Source organism: Pyrgilauda ruficollis, unplaced genomic scaffold (genome assembly GCF_017590135.1).
Source record: "Pyrgilauda ruficollis isolate IOZ18807 unplaced genomic scaffold, ASM1759013v1 scaffold2, whole genome shotgun sequence".
Taxonomy (NCBI): domain Eukaryota; kingdom Metazoa; phylum Chordata; class Aves; order Passeriformes; family Passeridae; genus Pyrgilauda; species Pyrgilauda ruficollis.
Genome location: NW_024519206.1, coordinates 27688367 through 27701643, shown reverse-complemented (window position 1 = coordinate 27701643; position 13277 = coordinate 27688367). Strand labels below are relative to the sequence as shown.

Sequence of the window (13277 nt, the reverse complement as noted above, 5' to 3'; positions counted from 1 at the left end):
CATCTCCTACCAATGTTATCTTCTCCCTTACTGTATTCATAGTCTTTTCCTTCAAACACAACTTCAGATAAATCAAGATATTTTAACCATTTCCACTGGAAGATTTTCTCAGGTTCAGATGTCACCATTATGAACTACTTCCTGATTTTCACTGCAGATGTTTTAATGATTTTAATGACAGTCCTTGCATGCTCTTAAATGCATTTGGGTTCCAATTGGAAAATAATTACACGTAAGGTTAACTTCAGCAAATTTGGTAAACTAGCACAGGTTTCATATAAGGGTTGTTTCTGGAGGTAATTTTTTGTGTGAATAGCTTATTTTTATTTATTTCCTTTCAACATGCTCTGTAAGAAACAATTACTTTCAGCAATTACTAGTTTCAACTTCTAAAACAAAACTAAAGGGACCAGTATATTGTGATACTGCTGCCTTTGCAACTCTACTTTCATCTTCCAATGGATGGACCGATTAAGAAGAAATTTGGCTTACTTTTTCTCATGGTAGAAAATAATGATCTGCTGCACACAAGGACTCTTATCAGCTTTTCTTTGAATGCTTATTTTGCTTCACTGCTCTGTCAAAGTATAGTTGTTCAAGGCCCAGTAAGTACTGAAATCCTTACCTGACTGTTGGAGTCACCAAATGCTATACACAGATGTGGTACCAACTTGCTGAGGATTAATGGCTGTGCACCATAACTAAAAAAAAAAAAGAGGAGTGTTTTTAAAAAAAAAACAACAGAAAATCATTTTTGCAGAAGTGAACTTTTGGCTTAGATTTTATAGAATACAAACTGACATCAATCAAGCTCTGTCTCTCTCTTACTAGTCCTTGATCTACTTTTAAATTAGATAATATTTCTGTAACTTTAGTCTTTCTTTCAGAAAGCCCGCTACTTAGGTTGTTTGATTTTCCCATATATTAATTTAATTGAAGCAGACTCCCTAAAGGATTACTTTCAGAGAAAAATGACATTCAGAAGAAGGATAGAACCATTACATCTCCATAGAAACAAAAAGCTTACATGTTTAAGGTAGCAACAAGACACAAACACACTCCTTCTCGGGATCGGTAATTCTTGTGTTTAAAACCAACAGCAAGGCGTTCCCAAATGTACTATAAAAGCAGAAATAATGGTCTTTAATTATCAGGAGCACAATACAACGTAATTCTATTCCATATAATTACATTCATAATAGGTGCAAAAAAAATAACAGAAGGCAGGTCCACTGGAAAAGTGATAAAACTAACTTATGAAATGCACAATATGGAACATAACACAGATTTTACACCAAAACCAATTCCTAAAAAAAGTCCTTCAGCAATCTAGCTGAGTATTTTCCTTGTTTGAGAAACAGCTCTTCTAACATAAAGAATTGTTACAGTTAAGGCACACAAAACAAACATTCACATTACAAACTATCGACTCAAGCAGAAGTTACTATATTCTTTTTGCTTCATGTTCTGGTTCCCTGCCAAAATTTCCTCTCATCCATTTTAGCTTGTCCTTATCCCTACTCCCGTGGTCCCACTTCTCCCTTACTTTTGCTTTAGATCTATTTCTTCATGTTTTGATTATTTCTTGCCCCCTCGTTCTGATTCCTGTGCTTCCATTTTTGTTCTGCTTTCGGTTCTCCTCTCCGTGCTGGTGCCGCTTCCTGTGGTACGATCTCCTGGCTCGCTGAACCCTCGCTCACCTCCTTGCGCACTCGTTTTTCTCTGCCTGCCCTGCCTCTCTGCCTGCTGCGTTTATCCCGTTACCTTTCCATCTCCTCGCCGTGCTCTAGCTGTGTATCAGGGCGTTGGAAGCACAAACGTGGAGCAGAGGAGCTCGGGGATCCTCCTTGGGAGCAGATGCACGGGCTCAGCCCGCAACTCGCCCCAGCTGCAGCGCTGCCATTGCAGCCCGGCCAGCATCCGGGCAGCGTTGCCTAGCGATGGATGGCTGCACACTGCCAGGAGCTGCACACTTTGCAGCCCAGGCACCTCCCTCCTGCCAACTGCACCCCGGAGTGCTGCAACTGCAACCTATAATGACGCCACACAAAGCTGCTAAAATGTATTACATACTAATTATTGCAATCGGCTTTCTGGAAAAAAAAAAAAAAAAAGCCTTCACAAACAGCTGTTGATCAACAAAAACAGAGCATAAGAGCAGGGAATATGCATCCTCTTTATTAATGAGGTAGTACGCTTCAGAGCAGACATAAAATTTTCCAATTAGAGCCCTGCTTGATAATTTTGTTCCATCTGTGGTTTTTTGTTTGTTTGTTTTATACTTCATTGCATTTAGAGAAAACAAACCTTAGACGAACAGGATATGGCTTGCCAAAACTGCATAGCTTAACAACAAAGAACAGGATTTTACGGAAGAAAACATCCTTCCAATTAACCCACTGTCACAGACAAGCATGGGAAAAAGGAAATCTCCTTGCTAGATGTATAAAAACACAGGTAGAGAGGGAACTGCAGACTACTGAAATAAACAAAGCAGACCAAAGAGAAATTTAGTCTTTCACTGAATTACCCCTTAACAACCACATCTTTTTAAGCAGAGAAATTCAAATGGCTGCCTAGAAATTTTAACTCCTAATTAGAAGTTCCTAGCAAGAGTTGATATTAACCTCTGTCGCCCTGATTTTGTAAGACTTTGTTAAGCCTTCTGATGTTTACATTCTTTCAACAAACTTTCTCACACACAGTTCTGTAAATAACCTATGTTTTGCATTCTTTCATAGAAGTAGAAAGAATTGATGGACCCTTGGTCTGTCCAGTGGCATTGGAGAGGTGGCACTGTCACCCTCCAATCCACTGTCACCTTTAGAAAACTATAAATGTTGGAGTCAGAAAATAAAAGTGCTTCTTTTTTGTTCCACTCAAGAGCAGCAGTGTCTCTGTCATTTCGTACCTTATCACAACAAACCTCACTTTGCTCCTTTCATGCACATTTATACATATATATATATATTTTTATGCCTTCCTGACTATAAACAGCTACATTTCTTGCTCATAAAAGAAACAAAAAAACCCCAAACATTTAAACAAGTAAAGGGATTTAATATCAGGACAAATTAAATATTATTCAACAACACGCTAGAAGAGGCAAGGTGAGTTGACTAGAAAAAAATTTACAGGACTTATCCTCAAAAAATTATTCCATTCAGCTCTTCTAAAGGGATGCTTCACTGCAGCAGAGAGCCTAAAGCTCTGGATTTCAGTGTTGGAGGCACAGGAAAGACTCTACTGCTTTGGTCCCTGCTGTGGGGATAATTGATGCTTTTCATCCAAACTTGTAATGACCCATAAGCTCTCCTGAGAGCAGACAACCAAAGCCAGGCTTCTCCCACCATGGGGGAGTTACCAGGAGAGACAGACCTTGTCTTGCACACACATGCACTTCCTTGAACCCCACAAACCTCGTACACTTTCTGACACGGAGTCATCTTCACAGGGGATGGAAACTTCCTTCCATCACCTCTATGTACTGCCTAACAACTCTGCACCAACAAAGATGGATCAACAATGTAAAACTTTCCTGACAAGGGCTTAGCACAAAGCAACTATCACCAATTTCTTTATCAGCAGCTGTCCAAATGAAGGTATCTCCAAGGTGCTCTGCTGTGCACTTGTCCAAATGCTGTTGCTGTAAAGGTTCTGGTCTGTATGCCAGGTATTTGGGAGCACCTTGGGCACACTAACATGTCATTTATGAACCACTGGCACTCTGACACAAAAAAATAACTGCCAGGTCTCTTGGTCAATGAATATGACTGACACTGCAGCTTGTGAATAGATAAAGGCACGTCTTTGTGGATGATATTACTATACCCTGATGCCTAAATCTCAACCAGACCTGTAGCCAAAGGGAGATAAACATGTTCTATAATAGCCTAGCACGCTACATGTTTTATCAGACAAACAAAGCAACTGACAATAATTTTCTCATGCCAGATAAAGTCCACAACATCTTATTCACTGCACACAAACTCAAACTTGTATCTATGAATAAACAAAGCCAGGAATTAGCACATACAAAAACCCATTTTTTTTCCCTATTAACCTCTAGAATTAGAACTCAGAAACAGAGTTTCTTCAGGAACTAACAACTCAAATAGTAAGTTCTTACTCACATCAAAGGTCTCCAGACTTCCAAATAATATCACTATTCAAGAATATAATCTTGTTAAACAGTCCTCCATTTTTCAGACTCAGAGAGTAGAGATATAAGATTAAGCACTCAGAAGCTGCATAACGCTTAGAACTGAAGGCTGGGTAAAGCAAGCCTCCTTGCAACCAAAAATGACAAGCCAAAGGGCAACTTATCCCCACCTCAGTTTGTCCATGGTTCACAAAGCATCATTGTAATAGAGCTAGAAGGCCAGATTCTCCTAAGTTAGAAAATGTACACCTTAACTGTAGGACTAGTCCTGTATGTTCAAATACAAATCTGATTTTAAATCTATTTGGAGCTAATTAAACTTATTTATTCCCGTTATTCAAACCCAGAAGATGCTTCAAACATGCTTTAATTAACAAAGCTCTGTTACACAGTATAAAAACATCTACTCAGAATTAAGCTATGATGTGCAAAATATGCAGAATCACATCGTGCCAAGATTTTTATCTTTAGCTGAACAATACATCAGTGTCAATCCATTAAGAGTATCTTTAACATTTACACCATTAACAGGTGCAATAACATTGTGACATGTTCAAAGTTCATACAGAAGTCATAAGCTCACTGGAGGCCTCCATCTGAATCTGGATTAAACAATCATACCATGGGTGGTGCTGCTTCACACATCAATTTCAATATAAGATTCTGTGCTTGCTCTCGAACTTGGTCTTTGGCATCTCCCATACGATCTATCAAAGCCATGAGAACTACAAAACGGGAAAAAAAGAGAAAGTAAAAAAGATTAAACACCCAATGGAGATTTTCTAATGTGTAAAGATATTTTTGAAACAGATGTAATATACATGTCATTCGAAAATAAAAGCTGAGTTTAAGTAGGCCACAATATTTTAAAGCCTCAAGTGCATTTCTGAGTGTTTTATAAGACTAACAACAAATGCATAAGGCTGAAATGGAAGAAAATAGTAACTTTCAACAGGTTAAAAAGAAAGCAAGCTTCCCATCTTCAAAACTGTATTAATGACTTCGATTTCATCTTCAAAAAGTGTTCCAGTTAGCTTCAGAATGTCTGGCTTTTCTAAAAAATAATGCTAGGCATGGTGAGTGGCAAACAATTGGAATAGAAATATAAGACTATTTTAAAATCAGTGTGACTTTGCTGTTTATTGTAAGAAAATTTAAAGTTTAAAATCCCTTTATTCACACAGTGTATCTTCAGGAAACCCAGCCTTCCTTCAGTAAAAGTACTGTTAAAAATTACTATGTTAAAACAAGCATCCTCAAACAATATTTAAGTAAAATTGCAGGACAGCTGATGATTTCACACCATAAAAGTAAGTAAAAATCAAAACCAAAGGACTTGCTTTTCCAGACAGAAGTATATAATTACATCAGATAAATTAATGCTATGATATTAGGAAAAATATATCAATGAACGCATAGCCAGCTCTGTGCTGTGCAAGACACGCTGCTGTACTGGTTCCCAATCCTCCATCTGGGACCTATCCTCTGCGAGATTCTCCCCCCCAAGTGCTTTCAGTACCAAATGAGGGGTGATGATACCGAGTGTGCTGCCTCCCTTCAGGAAGCACAGCTGATGGAGTTGGTGGAACTGGTGGAGATGTCATCCCTCAGAGGACAGCGATGTAAGATATTCCAAGTAAAAAATACATCTTCACAGCTAAAATAACTTTTTGCTACATTTGGTACTACATCACTGAACACCTGAGAATATTTTGCAGTTACTGCCTGATCTCAACAGACTGCTAAAGAATTTCTACTCACTATAGAAATAACTGTATTTGGCTATTGTTTGAAAGGCAGATCTGAAGTAATTTTACCAGTACTTAATGATTTTATAGTAATAACTAAACAATAGTTTTGCCAACAAAATAAAGGGAACAGAATCATACATTTTGAGGAGGTTTCCCGAGTCCTCTGTTCCTACATGAAAAACAGGAGCCATTTCTGTACCATGATTGTTACTGACAAATACACTGCTGAAGTTGGAATTTCCCCCCCTGTGATACCTGAAGGCTTTCTTAGTGTCCTAATCTGAGTATTTAATTCTACTGGTTCTGGATAGTCCACTGACATCTTCAGCCACCATTATCATGGCTTTTTTTTTTTCATCTATCTTCTCTACTCTTTTTCCTCTGAACAAATTAGCACAGCTACTTTCATTTTACGATTTGAAAAGAAGAGTCTGGGGGTTTTTTGTTTGGGTTGGATTACCATTTGGTTGTATTGCCATTGTTTTGATAGTGTGGGACTTTGTCTTTATGGTTTTGGTTTTTAAGGGTGTTTCTGTTTTGTTTGGTGGTTGGGTTTGGTTTTGGGTTTTTTTCCCATTTTGTGAACAGAGAAAAAAGTCCAGAACTTAAGTTATTTTTGGGAGTACACAGCTGACCATTCCCATGAACTTCCAATCACTCATATACCTACGGATTACATTTTCTTGCCAACAGTATTTTCCCTGTCCATTTTCAGCACTTCTGAACTAACCTTGTCCCCATGCTTTACACTACTAGTGATATCTCTACACTGACCTGACTGCTGGGCAGCTGAAGGCAATTCTAGCTTTACAGAGAAGGAAACAAACACAGCCCAGTGCCAGTTCTGCAGGAACACGGCTCCTTTGTGACTAATTAGCACTCTGAGTCATTTGACAGAGCTGCAGATACCAGGGCTCTGCTCAAATCACCAAGGCAAGCACAGAGAACAGCTATGAGAAGCTGCTGAACAGAGATGAGGTCACTGAGTTAAACTAAGCTATGACACAGCCCGCAGATTTCAGTGTGTGCAACTACTGAACACAGCAGCCTTTGCCACTCCTGGAGCTCTGACAGAGGGACAACACGCTGTGGGAGGGCCAAAGGCTTGGCTTTTTTCCCCTAAAACTCAAGTTTCTCTAAGACCCCATATAAGGCATGATACATTCTATTTGCACAAGACAAAAGAAATTAGGCTGTTGAATGCTGGCAACCACCAGCTGGTTTCCAGTGTGGCTGTTCATCTTTTCTGTCAGAATAAGCTCCAGCAGGAAATCATTGGAAGCTGGGTTTCCTATTGATCAAGTTTCAAAACTGAACATCATTTTGGCTGCTACTTTTCCTTTAAGATGCACAAGCTTTCTCACCAGCGTTATCAAATTAGTGTCCCTCTTTATACTGCAATGCATAACAAATACATCCATTTGGTTGTTCCTGGCATCAGCCTGCAAACGCAACAATCTCAAACAGATGTCAGAATTAAAAGAAGGGTGACAAAGAAGAAGTAGGACCATACATGAATGCTGTATTCAATGTGGTAGCCTCCTAAAAAATTACTCAGTGAGGTGTATAATTTGTCACATGCAGTCTGGACTGAACAATCCTACTGTTTTATATTAACCTTATCCATCTTTTATCTTCTGTTGCTGAGATTCTTAAATTATTTCGAATGGATTTTGGAAAACCTAGTAACATATGACATCTTTCTGTTATTTATTTCTGCTGATATGCTGAGAAAAAAACTACACTAAATTTAGGAGACAGTGATTCCTTTTGCAGCTGTTGTTTATTTTTTGTGAAGCACTGTATTTCATTCAACTTGTCTTTTCACCATGTTTTAGCATGTTATCAAAGCCTCTTACCATTTCCAGCCACTCCTGATGTTTTCCTGTTAAGATTTCTACATTGCAGAAATCTCATTCATCTGAGGATTTCCTGTTAAGATTTCTACATCACAATTTTACAGGTTTTGATTACTGAAGAAAACCTAAAAGTTTAGCAAAAATATTCCATAGCAGACATTAATTCTACCAGATCTACCTCCAACTGAGCTGCTATTTCATAGAATCATAGAATATTCTGAGTTGGAAGGGATCCATCAGGATCACTGAGTCTGATCCTGGCCCTACACAGGACACCCCAAGAGTCACACCATGTGCCTGAGAGCATTGTCCAAACGCTTCTTGAGCTCTGTCACGCTTGGTGCTGTGACCACTTCCCTGGGGAGCCTGATCGGTGCCCAGCCACCCTCTGGGTGAAGAACCTTTTCATGATATCCAACATAACTGCTCCTAGCTCAACTCCAGGCCACTCCCTCAGGTCCTGTCACTGCTCAGCACAGAACAGAGATCAGTGCCTTCCCCTCCTCCTCTCTCAGAAGGAAGTTGCAGACTGCAATGGGCCTGAGTTGGAAGGGATCCATCAGGATCACTGAGTCTGATCCTGGCCCTACACAGGACACCCCAAGAGTCACACCATGTGCCTGAGAGCATTGTCCAAACGCTTCTTGAGCTCTGTCACGCTTGGTGCTGTGACCACTTCCCTGGGGAGCCTGATCGGTGCCCAGCCACCCTCTGGGTGAAGAACCTTTTCATGATATCCAACATAACTGCTCCTAGCTCAACTCCAGGCCACTCCCTCAGGTCCTGTCACTGCTCAGCACAGAACAGAGATCAGTGCCTTCCCCTCCTCCTCTCTCAGAAGGAAGTTGCAGACTGCAATGGGCTGTCTCCTCAGTCTCCTCTTCTCCAGGCTGAACAGACCAAGTGACCTCAGTCACTTCTCACACGGCTTCCCCTCCAGACCCTCCACCATCCTTGCTGGCCTCCTTTGGACACTCTCTAATGACTTCATGTCTTTATGTTCTGGTGCCCCAAAGTGCACTCAGCACTTGAGGCAAGGCCACCCCAGTGCAGAGCAGAGCGGGATAATCACCCCCTTTAAAGGGCTAACAATGCTGTGCATTTACATCTGAGCTGCTATTTATGCCTTTTTCCTTTCTGCTATATCCATGACAGAGCTTATTATCCCATCAGTTTCTGCTTCCATTGCCTTCCTTCTCTTATTTCAGTAAATCTGAATAAATTTTCCTTTATCCAAATTCATCAAATAATTTTATCATCACTAGCTGGGACAGTAAATGCGTGAGTTAAGGCCAAAACCAGCCATCAGAGTACAGCCTGATAGATTAAATATTTATTTCCTCTACTAGGATTGAAGATGATAAAACAAGTAAATTGCAAAAATTGCCTACAATGACAAAGAACGTATCTTTTAAAACCTGAGCAATTTAACTATATGACCCCTGCAGCAAAAGGATGCCATGGGTAGCACAAACAATTTCCTTCTGTTAAACTTTAGTAAGAGTTCCTTCTGGAGCTTTTCAGTTTGTATTGTTGCTTTTTCTTCTCTTCTGACCACTTACGCTTGCTGCTCTTTATATACCTGCGCTCATTTTAAATCTCAGGTCTACTTCTATGAATCAACTTTAGATAGTCCATTACTGCAGGCTTAGAAAAAAAGCATTAAACAAAAAAGAATCTTTACTGAAGAAACGTTATCAGTGTTGGCAAAAATTCTGTTACTAAAAAGAGAAGTCTTTGAGGACAGAAAGACATTAAACCTAGGAAGCAATATCTTCCTTGTTTCGTCAGAAACCTTGCAGCTCAGGCAGCAGCCTTGAACAGCTGTCATTAGAAAGGAGGGAGGGAAAGAGCTGCCTCTGCAATTAGGGCACAGGAGAGAAAGGCATCCCACAGAGGCTCCTACAGGGCCAGCCTGACAGATCCATGTGGTCAAGGGGTTACTTCTAAGCAAAGAATCATAAGCAGGCTCTCAGAGAGGGCCTCAGCGCTCCCCTCCTCAACATAAAGTCCTGGCCAGTTTAATCAACAGCAATTTCAGACACTAATGTGCTTCTTGGGGTCTCTCCAGGAGCTAATTAAGAAAAGCATTAGTGGGATTAATGACACATACTGTTCATCAACAGTAGCAGAGAGGAAGAAACAAAAGCTTTTTTCATATCTATCCATGTGCCTATCAAGGTGTCAGTCTGAGGAACATGAGTACAGTCTTAAAGGCCAAAGAGTTTCAAGAGGTGTATTAAACCTGAAAGAAAACTAGAAGATTGAGAATAAATATTCATGGCATCTTCTGAAATTTTTAAACTCTAAGCTAGGTATTTTACATAACTAGAATTAACTAGAATCAAGTAGAAATCAAAGAGGGCTAGGATTTCTCTAGTCTGAGTTAAAAGCACTGCATTTCTAGGTGTCATACAGTGAAATGCCCACAGACAGCAAGCAAATGGCATCCTAAATCCCAACCTATCACTCAGGCATGAATCACTTCAGGTAAAATGAATTCCCACTAGTAATAAACTCCAGCACTAGCCAGCCAGGACAAAAAAAAAACCCAAAAAAACAAAAACCAAAAAACCACCAAAAAGCCTGCATAGATTTTTACTTTTTTCTTTTTAAACTGAAACTTCAGAGAATCTAATCAAAAAGATGAAAAAAGTTGTGGCTTTAATCAGTTATGACCTTCAGCTGTGACCACTAACTACAGAGGAAATAATAGAAAATTTAAGGATTTTCTGAGGTGTTGCAGGAAGTTAGTATTTTTGTTACATTTAAAAATACAAAAGCAGCTATTATGGAGAAAAAAAAAAAAAACACCAAATAATGGATTGTCCTCTAAATGCCTTTTCCAAAAAAAGACAAAAAACCCATGAAACAGTCAGCATTTTATTGTTTAGTCAACATTTTATTGTTAAAGAAAATCCTACAACAATCCAACACAGCTTTTCCTGAGGTCAGTAAGCTATGAAAAGGCAATATCAGAAAAAACACCTGACTTGCATTTAGATATAACAAGGCATCCTTGAGACAAGACATCTTTCATATAAATAGAAAAGCTTATTTTACTTTATCTGAACAACTCAGTGTCTTGAGTTATTTAATTTAATTTCCAAGTTTTCTCCAACACCATAGCTTGGCCATTTTTTAAGCAAAGACACGGAACAGATAATTTTGCAGATCCTTTTCCAACCTAATTATTCCAAGTTTTATGTTTAGTTGTTCTGTAAGCACTTTTAATCTTGAATCCTCAGCAGAACGTGCCCTTAGTCTCAACATTTCAACTAAATTAATAAAAACGAAAAATGAGAATAAAATTCAGTCGGGCACTAACACATGAAGATCTAGCATTTATCTACATGTTACATATCCATGGTAGCGCATTCTAATACAGTTCTCAGTCTTCATGGATATGATGGATTTTCAAAGCATTTCTCCATACCACATTAAAACCACTTATTAGAGAGTCACAGCTTGAATGAACTGCACACTTGAGTCTTTTCCACCCAAAAATTCAATCATTAAGAGAAAAACCAATTAAAATGTGGGTGTCACTTACTAAACACTGATTTCCTCAAACAAATATTTCCAAATTCTTGGAACCAACTGCTTTCAATCCAAATTCACTCAAAAAGTTAAGGCATGTTGCAAGCCCTTACAACTGCTCTAAAACACATCAGGTAACACAAAACCATTTAGGTCAGAAAAACTCTTTTAAGATCATCATGGCCAACCACTAACCCAACAATGTCAAGGCCACTGCTAAACCATGTCCCTCAGTGTCACATCTACAGTAGACTTTCAAATATCTCCAGGGATGGTGACTCACCCTCTTCCTTGGCCAGTAACAGTGCTTGACAACATTTTTCCTCATATCCTCTCTGTATCTCCCCTGGCACAACTTGAGGCCACTTCCTCTTGTCTTATTGCTTGTTTCTTGGGTGAAGAGACTGACGTCCACCTTGCTACAACTCTCTGCAGTAGTTACAGAGAGCAATAAGGTCACCCCGAGCCTCCTTTTCCCCAGGCAACTAATCCACAGCTGGTTCCTCATCAGCCTTGTGCTCCAGACCCTTCCCCAACTCCACTGCCCTTCTCTGGACATGCTCGAGCACCTCAATGTCTTTCTAGCAAGGAGGAGCCCAAAACTGAACACAGGACTTGAGGTATGGCCTCACCAATGCCAAGTACAGGGGACAATCACTGCCCTGGTCCTGCTGGTCACACTACTGATACAGGCCAGGACAGCACTGGCCTTCTAGGCCACCTGGGCACACACTGGCTCATGCTCAGCCACTGTCAGCCAACACTCCCAGGCGCTCCTCCTGTCGTGCTACGTAGGGTTGTTGTGACCCAAGTGCTGACCCTCAAACCACTGGCCTCAACTCGCTGCTCCAGCCTGTCCTGATCCCTCTGCAGAGCCTTCCTGCAGATCAACACTCCTGCCCAGGTTGGTATGATCTTCAAACTGTCTGAGTGTGCCTTCCATTCCCTTGTCCAGATAATGGATTCAAACATTAAACAGAACCAGCCCCAGTGCTGAGTCCTGGGGAATACCACTTGCCACCAGTAACCAATTGAGTTTAACTCCACTGACGATCAACCTCTGGGCTCAGTCATCCAGCCAGTTTTTAAGCTACTGGAGAGTGCATCCATCCAGGACATGAGCAGCCACACTTGCAGGCTTCCTTATAACAATAAATTTGATGGAGTGTTTAAATTAGTCTGAGGACACTAATTTAAATGCTCTTCCAACGCTCCTTGAAGCTACCTGGTAAAAAATTTAAACACTTCAAATTTGTTTCACATGTTAATATATGGCACTACAACTATCTTCCAAAACTATTTTTGCCCAGTGGTTTCTTTTCATAGTAAGATGAATTTGAAACTACTACTAAACATATCAACACATTTACATAAGGAGTTCTTGTGTGTAAAATGTGTATCCCGACTGAGACTTATACATACAGGTACATATACAAACATAACCTATCTGTGTTTTGCCTGTCAATTTTAACTGTCAATTACTGTTTCTTTAATTTTCAGGTAAGTACAGTATTTTGCAACATTTTGTATGGTTGTATGTAAAGCCTAATGTCAATATAGTTATGTAACAGACTAATGGACTGTTCAATATATGCAGAAAAATATGTCATGTATAATACTGCACAGTAAAACTGAAACAGATTCTGTACACCTTTACTGTGTTCTTTCTTTTCCTTTTGACAATAAGAAGAGGGCCAAGTCATATTCACTTGTTTTAGAAAACAGAACTAAAAGTATGAGTAGACACTTTTCCCAGAAATCCTATCATCCAGACACATATGCCCATAATTCTAATAGTCTCTTTTATTTTGGATATATGTGATTATTTTAATAATTAATATGATCACCTGGGAAAAGAGACTGTGATACAGTAATTATGTACTCTTATGTAACATCTCTTTTAATCACAGAACAAGCAGTAGTTTTAAATACCAAAAGATGTAACACTCAAACACTGCTTTATTT

The 13277-nt window shown here is 39.6% G+C and overlaps 1 protein-coding gene across 13 annotated transcripts in view; it reads right to left on the bottom strand.

Annotated features, from left to right (window-relative positions):
* The window catches only part of CLASP2 (cytoplasmic linker associated protein 2), a 145909-nt gene that overhangs the window by 116710 nt on the left and 15922 nt on the right, over positions 1-13277 (bottom strand). For all 13 annotated transcript variants that reach the window (XM_041466164.1, XM_041466151.1, XM_041466157.1 and 10 more), the window contains exons 3-5: positions 4784-4887; positions 1028-1119; positions 626-701 (exon numbers count right to left, since the gene is read on the bottom strand). In XM_041466164.1, coding sequence (XP_041322098.1) covers positions 626-701; positions 1028-1119; positions 4784-4887 — 272 coding nt within the window. The remainder of the gene's footprint in view (positions 1-625; positions 702-1027; positions 1120-4783; positions 4888-13277) is intronic.